Source organism: Rhopilema esculentum, chromosome 2 (genome assembly GCF_057945365.1).
Source record: "Rhopilema esculentum isolate cy_ngs chromosome 2, ASM5794536v1, whole genome shotgun sequence".
Classification (NCBI taxonomy): Eukaryota; Metazoa; Cnidaria; class Scyphozoa; order Rhizostomeae; family Rhizostomatidae; genus Rhopilema; species Rhopilema esculentum.
Genome location: NC_142816.1, coordinates 4,008,253 through 4,021,663, shown reverse-complemented (window position 1 = coordinate 4,021,663; position 13,411 = coordinate 4,008,253). Strand labels below are relative to the sequence as shown.

General features: G+C 37.9%; 1 protein-coding gene across 2 annotated transcripts; it reads left to right on the top strand.

Moving 5' to 3' along the window:
* Positions 1–118: 118 nt before the first annotated feature.
* Positions 119–12,744, top strand: LOC135695631 (CD151 antigen). 2 transcript variants are annotated; one of them, XM_065214767.2, is made up of 7 exons: positions 119–1,813; positions 2,456–2,647; positions 3,794–3,868; positions 5,915–6,025; positions 7,934–8,086; positions 10,346–10,435; positions 11,966–12,744. In XM_065214767.2, exons 1-7 carry the CDS (start codon positions 1,748–1,750, stop codon positions 12,053–12,055), a joined length of 777 nt encoding a protein of 258 aa, XP_065070839.2. In that variant the 5' UTR covers positions 119–1,747; the 3' UTR covers positions 12,056–12,744. The 2 variants fall into 2 exon arrangements, with proteins under 2 accessions (XP_065070839.2, XP_065070840.2); XM_065214768.2 differs by having other exon boundaries at positions 125–1,610.
* The last annotated feature ends 667 nt before the right edge of the window (positions 12,745–13,411 follow it).

The following is a 13,411-nucleotide window of genomic DNA, read 5'->3' as shown; positions in this document are numbered from 1 at the left end:
TCTTTGTTTAAATCGTTTCTCTCAAATCTTTGGATTATTGTAGACGAGTTTAAGGAGGGAGGGATGGAGGGAGGGAGGGAGCAAAATTTTTGCAATCTTGATAAAAAGTCAAATGTTATAGAACTATCTCCGAAAATCACAAGTAGACAAAACTACATGAGGTTTTTGAGTTGTACTCGTTAGAACAGCTTTTTAACCAGTTACTAGCAAATTTTCTGAGAATAGCCTGAAATATGTAAAGATGCACCTAGTGAAAGCAATCATAACATCTAAGTGGCTATAAAAACATTTTAATAACATTTCTAAAATCTTACGTCAAGAAATAATTCTTACGTCTGAATAATTTGAGTACTGAACATATTATACTTTTGAGAGTTACTTTCTGTATAAAAACGATCATCTTCCATGCACACACTCCTATTCTAGACATCTTTTCCCTGTTTAATTGACATTTGTTTCGAAAAAGGAGCTTTAGAAGAAAGAATCTCTTTGTAAAAAGTAGCATTTGGTGTTTATAAACTGACTACAAGAATGTATAAACTTACCCTAAACCCTCGAATAAGCTCCCAAAGGCTTAAATACAAAAATTAATTTTTGGATGGGGTGCTTTCGAGAGGTGGGGGATTAATTGAGGATTTACAGTAAACAAAGAACTGTTTCCGGAGTTGGAGAGGTGACTTCCCCGTTAAAAAGGGTTTTGATTGTGTTGCCTACCGTATTAAGCCCCTCATCTTTAATAAGCCCCCATCTCTATCAAGCCCCTTTACCAATTCAAAATTTAAAATAAGCCCCTCTCTATGAAGCCCCCTTCTTGTAGCCCCTAATTTCAAACAAAGAAAGCATGCGCATTTAGTGCGTCTTTTGACAAGAGTGATGATGATAAGATCATGTGCATTAAATACGGCCCATGTCAAGATTTCCTTGTGCCCCCTAGAATCCAAAAGGATACTATTGTTGATTCTTCCGAAGAAATCCCAGAGCATCATGGCATTGTTATACTATGTTTTATTTTGAGTAATTAATAAGCCCCACTCTATAATAAGACTCCTCTCTTTTAAGCCCCCCCCCCCCAAGGACTGAAAAAATAAGCAAGCACCCTCAATAGAGTTTTTACGGTAATTGAAAAACTGACAAACTGAGTATATCACAGATAGTCACTGAAGTCCTCGAATAAGCCCCCATCCTCAAATAGCCCCCCTTCGAATAAGCCCTCTCCCTAAAGTTATTTTTGTGAACTTAGTCCCCATCCTCGAATAAGCCCCAATAGGCTGAGCAGGTATACATCTGAATTTTTAAGCACACTGACAAGGCTCAAATGGAACAAGAAGCTTTAACCCGGGTAGTATTTCTGGCTGCTGCTAAATAAGCCCCCTACCTTCGAATGAGCCCCCATCCCAAAATACTTTTGCCAAGTAAGCCGTGTGCGAGCTCCGCGAGTGACGAATTTCCGGTTTTCAATTTACCTTTTCTTCACAGAATCAGTGCCATACCACGCTGCACAATGGCATTTTGTCACGCATCATTTATTAATGGCATTCTATCACGGAATCAAACATTAATTAGAATATTCTGACGTAAATGAAAGAAGAAGCGGAGTTTTAATACAGCGTGTGAGTTTCTTAGAATTGCCGTTTCTTCTGGCTCCACCTTAAATCATTTAGCCAATCTGTTTTAAAAGAGAAGACTTGTAGGTGATTTGGAGTGAAAACTCTCCGTAGCTTGATTTGCGTCTGACGCCTCATACAGAATGGGCCTAACTTGTGGTATTTTATGTATGAAGTATGCAATTTTCATCTTCAGTTTCATACTTTTGGTAAGTTATATTCTTTTAAAGTACTTTTTAGTTTTAAAAAATCATTGATTACTTTAAAGTTGTCAAACAGCAGGCTAGAAGGAGAAAGGCATGCGATTGTCAGAATTTTTGTTGAGGTTGCACTTGGGAGGCAGTTCTCAACCATTATGTTCCAGACACAGGTGCTCCGCGTACACAGGTGCTCTGGAGGAAAGGAAAGGAGACGAGAGGAGCCTTTCTCCGAAGCATCTACACCCTTCTTTATGAACAATTTTATAAGAAAACGAGCCTCAAAATTGGTCAAAAGTTAAGAAGAAATTCAGACTAAGCTGAGGCTGAACTGAAAGCCAGGGAAATTTTCGAGTTGAATTTTTGGATAGCTCTCCCAGTTTTACTGTTTAGACCAATGAGGTGGCTTAGACCTAGTCTTAGCAATTTGCCCTTTAGATCAACAGCATGAGTATATGCAAGTTTTTCCGAGAATTTCTGTAAACGGATTACGCTCCGTTGCTATTTACATTGTGCAGGTGCTCCGTATCTGACTTCCTCGTTGATATCGTAATTAGCAACGTATTCCAACCATATCATTTCTCGGAAAAAATTGCATGGAACAGCATGTTTTTCTAGCTAAAAAGATTTCCTTATCAACATTTCAAATTGCAGATTTCGGGCCTTGGAGTTCTTGGTTTCGGAGTTTGGTTCCGCATCGAGGCAAGAGACTATGATTCCATTGTTGGAAGCGAGGGTCTCTCATCGGCAGCCAATGTTTTGATTGGTTCCGGCTGCGCTATAATGCTTATAGGTTTAGCTGGATGTTATGGAGCTCATAAGGAAAGCCGACGCTTAATGGCAGTGGTATGTATTCTATTACGCATTCTATCAAACATCTAAAAAATTGAAACCTCGAAGTTCTGTGCCAAACGCCGATCTGTAAAAAAGACTGTATCGTGCGTGCTTCCTATTGTCTTGAAACACCAAAGTTTGAAGCCCACTCAATTTCAAAAGGAAGAGGGCCCCAAACCATAGCGAAAAGCCATTCCTCGAAACCAACACTTCAATGATATGGATATGCGAGAGCTGCAATGCTGTGTGTGTGAGTTCTGAAGAAGAGCAGCTGAAAGGATTACTAGGAGTGACAGTGATGGCCGTCTCCTCACACGGGCTGTTCTGAGGCCCGCTTCTCGGATTGAGACATTCTTGTCACTGAGCTTGTCACAATAGAGGCTCGATCCAGACTTTTTCGTAGATCAATGGTACCCTTCCCAACCAAGCATCAGTGGATGTAAGGAGGGAGAGGGGGCATTCCCCATAAAAAAGAGCTGTGGGCTTTTGTTTGTTTAAAGAGTTTGAAAGGCGTAGAAAAAAGATCAGGGGTTTTGCCATGCAGGTTTGCTTCATCGGCAGATTTCAGTCTTGTCGGCAAAGAAAGGATGGCTCGCCCACTCTTTTGATAAACTGGATTCGATCACCCCCACATTAACACAATACACCAATTTGACTTACGGCCTCGTTTTGAAAAATTCTTCAAAATTCTTTTGTATAAAATTTTTGACTTCAGATTCAGATTGAGAGCAATGATTTTAGTCTAATTGTAAGTTTTCATTATCATATTGCTCACGATATTGATTTTATGACGACACAAAGATAAAAACTTTATAAGGGATTTGACCGTGATTGGCGACTAGGGGGGTAAAGTTTCCCCCGGAACGATTTTTGCAGTCAAATCCCTTACAAGTTTTCAAACTTCATTTCTCCGTAAAATCTAAAATACAAGCTGAAACAATATGAAAAATGGTATCCCGCCTAAAATTATGGCGATAAAACCAAATATGCGCTTAAAAAAGTCGTATAATTAAGTTTGGAGAAATTTCCAAAACGAGGTCGTAAGTCGAATTGGTGTATAGTTATCGACGGCCCTGTAGAAAGCATATTGGTATTCCCAGCAATTTTGAACAGTACTGTTTTCCCTTCAAACTGATTAATTTTTGTTTTTAATTTTAGTTTTTCCTTGGTTTGTTTCTACTTTTTGGACTTGAAGTTGCTGGTGGCTTACTGGCCTTTCTGAAAAAGAACGAGGTGTGTCTTTAATTATCGTTGGTCTTGAAAAAAAGTTGAATAAATAAAACCAGTGGCGTACTCAAAGGGGGAATGGGGGTCCGGACCCCCCCCCCCACTTTTCTAAAATATGGCTCTCGGGATTTGTCCAAAAACGATGTAAAGCTCACTGGGGGCGGGAGGGGGGGGGTAGAATACTATATGCTATTGTCAATAAAAATTGTAAAATACTTTGCTATTTACCGTAGCTAACATGAATCAAATAATGGGGGTAAATTGTCCAAAGGGGCGTTTTCCCGCATTTGCGAGTGTTTGAAGGACGTGGTCCAAAAAATTTTCTGGAGCCTGCGCCCCAGAACCTCCACTGGTGCAGCCCTGGGTACACCATTGAATAAAACAACATAATTTAAACTGCCAATGAAAATGGGGTGGGGTTTATTTAGACACACGTCCCCTCAAGGTACCGTCCAAAAACGTTTGGAGGAGGGCCGTTTTATAGGCAACTTCCAGATACTACATCCACGACCACACCCATAACCAACCCAATGTACTTGCATTTGTGTCAAAGATTCTTTTCTCTGTATATGAAGTCATTCAACCTATTCGCTGACACGGCAGGGAAGTTGCTCACTCACGAAACGTCACTAGCATAATGAAAGATTAGTTCATAATGCCAAATAAGGAATTCGCCCAAACAAACATATACTAGCCTGCGTGCAGACTATACTGGCTTGTTAAGGGTGGCTGAGCCCTACCAAAATTCTGAATTTTAACAAACGGGCTGAATTCTTCTACACACCACTCCTGCCAAAGTGTCATTTCTCAACCTTTCAGTTTAACAGTATCATCATATTTTCACGCATTTCAAAGGGTTTGATTAAGGTTGAAGTTTTAAGATTACCTTTATTGATTTTATTAAGTTTTCGCATGTTATTTTGAAATAATCCAGTAGCCTCCTTTCTGTCCCTTTAGATCCAGTAATGAACCTCTCTACGGCATTTAAGCTCTTCCAGTTTTAGGCACAAAGCACTATGGGGCAGCATGTGAAGTGAAGTGAAGCTAAACCCTTTGATGACCTCATCGATCAGTTGATCGCAACATTCCTTGCTTAGTTACTGAGGCTACTTTGTTAAGTATTAGAAGATCGTAGATGAAAAAGATAAAAACCAACCAATAGCCCTTGAATTTATCCTTGAGGCAGTCTTATTTTCTCATTTATATTAAGATTTGCTGAGGGACATTTATGCCAAAAGCACTTTTGATTCAAGTATGAATTGATATAGTTAGACAAACGTTCCTAAGATTTGGTATAGAGTGTAGAGGCAACATTAAAAGCTGCATAAGACTGAACATCTTCATCGATTCATTTGTTGGCTGTGACCTTTGTGCCCACCAGGAACGTGGCCGAGGTAAATTAAGTGGTTGGATATGAATGTAAAGGTTTGGGACGAGGCCCTTGGAAAAATTGTCGTGGGGACCGCTTTAGAGGTTATCTTCTAATTCTAAAGGCATGCTTTGCATGTCTAGCATCAACGTTTTTTCTTAATTTATTCTAATTATCACCTAAGGAAAATTTTTCTCGAAAAAATTAGACAAAAGAGTGTTTAGGAAGTAAATTTTCAAACCATAGCCCTTAGGCAAAGCAATTTGTTCCCAGATCTTTTTCAAGATCTCATGATCGAAAAAAACTTTTTGTGGTAACGCAACGTGGTGTTTGGGAACGAACTGGTGATTTTGTTTTATTTGACTTAGTCTACCCCCTTTTTTCTCAATTTCATTTCTTTTGGAGTAAAATTCATTATTGATTGATGTCTTTGAAAATCTAGCCATTGTAACCTCTTGTTCATAGTAGAAAATCGCTGAGAACGAGAGACTGCCCTTAAACGATTAATCCACCATGCAACTCACCCTCCCTTACATCGAGTGTCTTCGTAGTCAGTCTCTAAAATTACTGTCCCCTACGTCATCAAAAGATAGGTTATTTTTTCCTTTATGTAAGATAAAATCGAGCTTTTACTTCTTCAGTCGCCCATTGTTTGATACAGTGATGTACTTTGTGAATCTTAGCTCTACGGCACTGTCAAAGAAAATATCCACAAGGCTGTGACACACATGTATGGCGGGGAAGATTCGTTATCAAAGACCTTCACCAAGACCATGGACAAATTGCAACAAGAGGTAATGTGTTAAAGGCAGAGACGTCGGGACTGGAGGGGGGGTGTACCAAGGGCACGTGTCCTCCCAAGTTTTTGAATAATGCCCCTTTGTTATATAAAAAGTTTTAAGACATTTAAAAAAGAGACATAGTATCCTCTCTTACCTTTGCCCCTTCCTGCATGCGTTTCTGACGTCTCTGGTTATTGGTTAATCAAAATATGTCCATAAGCAGGGCGATATTTTCCCCATGACTGTATGACCATTTGTCACAAGATATTAAAGAAAAGTGACATTTTTCTCACAGGAAACTTTTGTATAGACTGTTACGAAAAGTTGCTGATAACATCTTAAGTTCTGTTTTGTATTTTTGTATCTCTTGCTTGTCTTCAACAACAAAATTTTCATGAAATTTTGGAGAATGACAACATCGCAAATTCCAAACGACTTAACACAAGAAGTGCCCTGTACATACAAATAGCTTGTTTCTAGGAGGTCAAGTTTGGTCTAAACGAGCCAATTAACGAGCGGAGAGCTTCGTCTGAACCAATCATATCAAAAAACAACTTATTGTATAAAGCACGCTGCCTTCAACTTTTTTTACAAATCCAGGCACGTCGGAGCCGGGGGGAGGGGGCTGGGTGGGCTGTAGCCCCCAACTTTTTCTCTGAAGTATGATATCAAGGTTGTGGCATCAAAGATGATGATGGCAAAAGACGATAGGAGCCCTCCCCACCTGTCTAGAGCCCCTAGAATGTGCTCTGGCGTCCTAATATCTTTCATGTTTATTTAGGACAATTACTTGTCGTTCTTCCTTGAGACAGTAAAGGATAATCTGCTAGTACATGAATTTCACCTCATGCCATCTTTGGCAAATAGAGAGAATGCATTTGGTGTAACTGAAATTCTCCATTATCTCTCCTTATCATGATAAAGTAATGCATTGTACCTTGTCAAAAAATAATATTTTTACAATAATATTGACAAGAATATTTCAATAAGATTATTCTTTATTCATAGATCAAGTTGGTTTAGAGATATATTCCTTTAGATGATAATTTCGTGTTTGGATGCTTGAATTCATGTTTGAGATGTTTTTTATGGTTATCAAGCTTGTAAGGGAATTTAGAAAACCATAGATGTTTTTATAAGATGGCTTTGTCGAGACTTTATATGCATCTTTTTATGAGGACTACCGAGAAATGAAGCCAAGAACTGGGAACAAGGATGACGTAACAAACGTTTTTTACATCTATTTTAGTCTTTGCAGGCAAAAAATTCCTAAAGATATTCATAAACGTGTAAGAGCCCACTAATCAAGATCCAGAAAGTGAGACCTCAATCCGAAAAGTTGAAACCCGAGAAATTAAGCATTCAGCTTCTCCGTTTTCCGAAACCGAATACCGTAAATCCTCGAATTGCCCCCCCCCCCCGAATAAGCCTCCACCCTAGAACAACAAATGGCCAATAAGCCCCCCCCTTGATTAAGTCCCCACTGCTACTGTAAATTCTCAAATTGGACCCTTCCATTGGATGGTTTTTGCCATATGAGGTTGCCTATGGCGTTTTATTGAATTACCACAACAAATTCATACTTTTGGTGTAATTAATTAAATGCTCATAAAGAAATTTCTACTAAAATAAATGAGGTATTTTAATAATGTCTTCTTAATGTCAATAATGATTCTATAAGCCCCCCCCCCTCGTATAAGCCACCCCTCGAATAAGCCCCATTCGAAAATATCAAAAAAAAATAAGCCCCCAGGGGGTTAATTCGAGGATTTATGGTAGTTGGAGTGAAGCTTATAAAACCTCCTTCACAGTGTGCCAAAATTGTCACTACGTTTCTTATCTATGGGTATTGGCCCATTGTCCCATTGCCCACTACTGTACTAGCATTAGTTCATTAACGGTTCTTTCTTTGATCTCTAGATGAAGTGTTGTGGGTTTAACTCGACAACAAATTGGAAGGATTCAAGTTGGTATAGAAACAGGGCCGACAAAAAGATAATAACACCAAAGTCATGTTGCAAGAACCAAAAAGCTTCAAACTGTGGCAAGGCTGACAGTGTTAACTTCGAGAAGGTTAGAAATTCACATGGTTTGAATATTCATCTCAGAGAACTTTAGTACGCAAAATTATGGGTGCGACATAATTAAGAAATAAAAATAAGTTAAGATTTATTAAGGAATTTTTCAAAGAATTTGTTTTTCAGTTTTTGCGCACAAATTCATTTTCAATTACATTAATTAAGGAAGTTTTTGCGCACAAATGCATTTTCAATTGCATTTATTAAGGAATTTTTTTATTCAATTTTGAATTTTATTGATTGATCATACAGAGGTTTTTTAAAGAAAATATCATATTTTGCTAACATTCTCCACAAATTTAGGTCATCACGCGTGCTGCTTCAGTCAACATTCTTAGTAAGGTACACTCATAACACAAATGCAGAGTAAAAATTAAAACAAAAATATTTCTGAATTTCAAAACAGATGAAACAAATTTGAAGAGCAGCAGGTGCATGTTTTCCAAACTTGTTAGAAAAATTTTGAACAATTTTTCCGATATCCACTGTAGAAACATACAAGAATAAAAAATCGTAAATTTAGGATTACTATCAAAATAGAAAGTCTGTCTAGTCTTTTTTATAGATCATTGGGTCATACTCGTAATTTTGTAATCCTAATAGATGTGCTAGTTAAGTTTTAAGGCAACTAACTTAGGCCCTGGAGTAGATTGGTCCCCCATGCTCGCACATACATTCTGCCATTAATGTAGAGATAGAATTAAAGTGGTTTTGTTACAAGCTAACAGATAATTCATTTTATTCAATTTAAGCAAATTATGAAAATGTCTGGGCTCAGATTCGGAGAACATTTTTATGAATATCAAGGCAGTTTGGGCTATTGGTCAGGAATTTACATTATAAAATCGAGAAAACTGTTTCATATTATTAATCAAGGCCCAAACCTTCACAACACTTTCTCATGAAAGAGATTCTTGGAATATTCAAACTTTATGAGAAAAGTAAATTCATTTAGCGTTCTCACATTTGAAGATTGACAAATAAATTTTTAATCAAGGCCGCTTGCCCATACAAAGTATTGCTTTTTCCAAGAATGAAAATAGACCCACTCAAAGTATGTCTTAAGATGTCTGCTTTTCCAATGCCATATTAGCACATCATTTGCATAGCTATATGTAGGCAAAATATGGTTGATTTCTGATAATACACATCCTTTAGTGGCAAAGGGATGGTGGCTCGCATAAAAACCGTTTAAAATCCCCTGCATATGTGAGGGGCTGTGTAAGAGGCTGTTGGATGGGCTGTTTGAGAGATTGTGGGAGAGGTTATAGGCGGGGCTGTGGAAGGGGCTGTAGCTCTTTACAGTTAAAATGTCATAAAATCAACTGATCGGAAAAAAGTTCGTCGACGGTACTCGGGCAGAGTTTTAGAAAATTCAGTATGAAAGTGCCCTCACATTTTTGTCTCTTGTCTTTTTTGTCTCTTGTTCTCAAACATTTGTAAGTAAGAAACAACTTTTGGCTCAACTGGGCAGAAATATATCATGAAAACCAATATATAACTTAGGCTAAGATAAAAAATGAATTTACATAAAGTTTTATCAAGGCAATTTATATATAAATTTTGTAGGTAAGTCGTCTCCAAATTTCTAAAGTAATTTAGATCGTTGATAAATTCTTAATTGGTAGGCTTTGGGTTGGGTTTGACATCATACACAATTTCTAACTCTTGTCCTAAATCTTTATATTTTTTTCGTATTTTTTGCATTTGTTCGTAGAATCAGAAAGTTGTTATTAGGACACCAAGAGACTATTGTTATCGACCATTGTCCTTGTGACCTAACCTCATGAATTCATGAATACTAATTACCAGTGCCGTCGGAATGGAATTCTTATTTGGGGGCTGCCAATTGTTTTTCTTCTCACTCAGTACACTGCTGTTAAGGAAATATACTACAGTTTGACAATTATTAGGGGTTCCAGCCCCCCCCCCCCCCACAGCCCCCGGCTACGACGGCCCTGATTACTACGCCTAAAATTCAAGAGAGCTGACGCCTTTCTCTGACTCTCATCTCTCTTAGCGTCATAGCCAAGATCCGGACCAACTGCCCAAACTACTGAACCATCCTCACACTCTCCATACTTGATTATGAAAATAAAAGTTCTTCAAAATCCGACAAAGCTGTTCTCTTCGATTGACCCGGACATAATTATTCACTAATATTATGCCGCTCTCACTTTAAAAGCGATAATTCGAGACCTATGTCAATTTTGCTGGTTGTTCATTCATCGTTCACTGGTAATTTGCTTTTTAGGGCTGCATTCAGGCATTTAATGACATAATCAACGGCAATGTTGGCATCAACGGATTGGGTGGGGCAGCGATCGGCCTTGGTGGATCTCAGGTAAAGCACGGTTTTATCACTGGACCGTTAATCAAATATTCGATTGTATAAGGGGAACAGGGGAGGGGTTAGCGCTCATTCGAAAAAGGGGGTCTTCTCGACAATGTGAGGGCTATATTGCAACCCCGTGGATTAACAAACCTTTCAAATGAAGCTTTACTGCAAATAATTCTTTATGGTCATGAAAAATTATGTTTGAATTCAAATACAAAAATTCTCAAGGCAACCTTAAAATATATTAAGACCTCTGAAAAATTTAATTAAGTAGTTTTAGAAATCTTCACTCCTGGGTAATTTGTCTTTCATTATTCTTCTTCTGTTTTCGTCAATGTATTTTGTTTTGTTTTAACTTGCAAATTGTAAGTGTTTTTATTATTAAATATCTGTAACATTTAATTTGCAAAATCTTATGTAACTCGGATTTCAAGTAAACATGTTTAATGTAATGGTCACAGGGTTGCTATGTCTTTCCGTGCTCCCTGTGGCATCGTCTTGTAGTTTGTCTGTTTTGTAAAACTTTATGAGAATATTTAGAAAAGGTGGGGGGGGGGGGGCTACTTAATAGCTTTTGATAATTCATACAGGTTACACGCAACAAAAAGAAGGCTAAATTATTGGAAAATCGGCTCGTTCCTACCAAATATTGCAGACATTAAATATATTTGTAAACTTCAAGGTTTACGTTTACATGTTTACTACTTCTCTTCAAATTCGTTTAAAATAATATAGACATTTTTAGCGTCACCCACATGCTAACGGAATTTTTGAATTCCCCTATAACCTGTGTCCCAGACCCCTAACTTGAAAGTTAGGAGTCTAAAGCACAGGCTATTCCCCAACAGTGTCTAAACCTTTATCGGATTTGTAGCGTATTCAAAAATTTCTGGAGAGCGAATTCGAAAAGCTGCTGATATGATACACTCATTTTTAAAGAATCAGTGAATTAAAGTTCAGGTTGGCTGTTCTTAATTTTTTGAAAAAGTCCGAGGCTGGATTGTTCTTAATTTTTTCTTAAATCGTTATGGTTTTGCGCTTTATGGAGGTTTTAGGCCTCGTTTGCCAACAAAGTGAGTGAGGCGTCCGTTATTTGGCGACAAATTTGAAAATTTCACCGAAAAACATCACTAGATCACAAAAATCTCCTCGTTTCTTTGATGAAATATTGTTCAAAGCTCAGCCTTCAGCTTCTTCTTAATTTGTTCATAGCTTTTGACCAATTTTGAGGCTCGTGTTCTTTTAAAATCGTTCTTATAAACAAGAGTGTAGTGTGTGGACGGAAATATCCGTATGCGTGGTAACAAGGACTGAGATACCGGGGGCTGGGCCTTGCCCCCCCCCAAAATAAAACTTAAGTAGCACAAGTAAATTACTTTTATTTTGTAAAATATGGCTGTTGTTACACTTTTTTATCAGGGCTGCCCCCCCCCCCCCCTAAACAAAAAGCTGTATCTTCGTCTTTACTTGGTAACGGGGTCTTCATGTTGAGTGGATGTGATAGGTATAATCGAGATTTCTGCTTTGCATTGCTAGATCATTGGTTTAGTGCTGACTGGGTGGCTCTATCGAGCATTTGGTGTGCATCGCGGAGGACATACAATGCTGACTCCGGGGATTGTTTGATTTTGGTGATGTAAAGACAGAGACAAATTTCTGCAGCGGAATCAAAGCCGCAGAATACGTAACATTTATTGGATATTAACAATGCAACACCCCTGGATAACAAGCTTGGTAAAAGTCTGATTGGGCAACCCCAACAGTCGCGTTCTCGCAATTCTGATTGGCGTATTTCGATCCACAACTGTGTGTATCTCTTTTCTAGTATGGAATTTTCGGTCATTATTCTGGCATTTTATACTTTGCGGACAAAAACTTTTATATGTCTTAAAATGTTTCTCTTTCTCCTAAATATTGTAATGCAATAATTTTTTAGCAAATGCATTTTTTCACGGTTAAGCAAGAAATTGATTTTGAGCTATACCCGCACATTTTAGTGACACTTGGGTTGGGCTAATAGAATTCCAAATTTTCCAGTTATAATCCAGAGGACCTATCTTTTTTAAGATCCATTTGAAGTCAAAGAAAATCACTTTGTCAAAATTTTCGCCATGAGAAAGATCTCTCTGCTAGGTTTTGGCCTTGAGAGCACGTTTGAAGCTTTCTCATTATGTATTATTCCCTTAAAATACTTTTAGGGTGTAAAACATAATGAGATTTATTTATTCATGATTCTTGCGGTTGTATTACTTTAAGATTATTTGTTCAAAAGTTCTGATTGTAATTTTCGTTTGTGAAGTTAACCAACAGCAGAACTGCCCTGTCCTTGTTTAAAGTAAAACTCTGCCTTTCATAGAACGGTATAAGAAATGAATTATTTCTTACTTATATAACTAGGGGTAAAGAAGTGGCCTAAATGAGTTATGCCATCATATATATGGGACCTTTCTGAAGGCATTTCCTTGCTAGGATTGAAGTTGTAACAAAGTAGGCAGGCAAAATCTTATGCATTATGCAGTTCCTAATTATCTGCAATCGGCCTAGCTAAATTCAGTTAATGACGTAACAATTTATCCGTTGTGAAAGCTGTGTCACTCCTCCTCCTCCTCCTCCTTCTCCGTGACACAAGTTATATGTCGGAGAGCAGAAGGTGCAGTCCTGTCAATATCCCATTTACTTGCTAATTTGATGCCCATTTGGGAATAATTGTGGTAGATGCATTGTTCTACTCTGCAGGAGGTAACTGATGTTCGCACAATGAAAATGCTGAAGACCTGCTAAATTTTGGAAAATTGGTTTTTTCTTTACTAAAATTTGGATTCTGCTGCATTAAAATTAGGATTCTGTTTCACTACTTCTGATTGGCCTACTTCGACCCACAATATGGGCTGCGGGTTAGTTAGGGGGTGATGTTACCAAACAAACAAGAGAGACTCTTGTACAATATGCTGCAAAATAACAACAGCAAAAGTAGAATTTTTC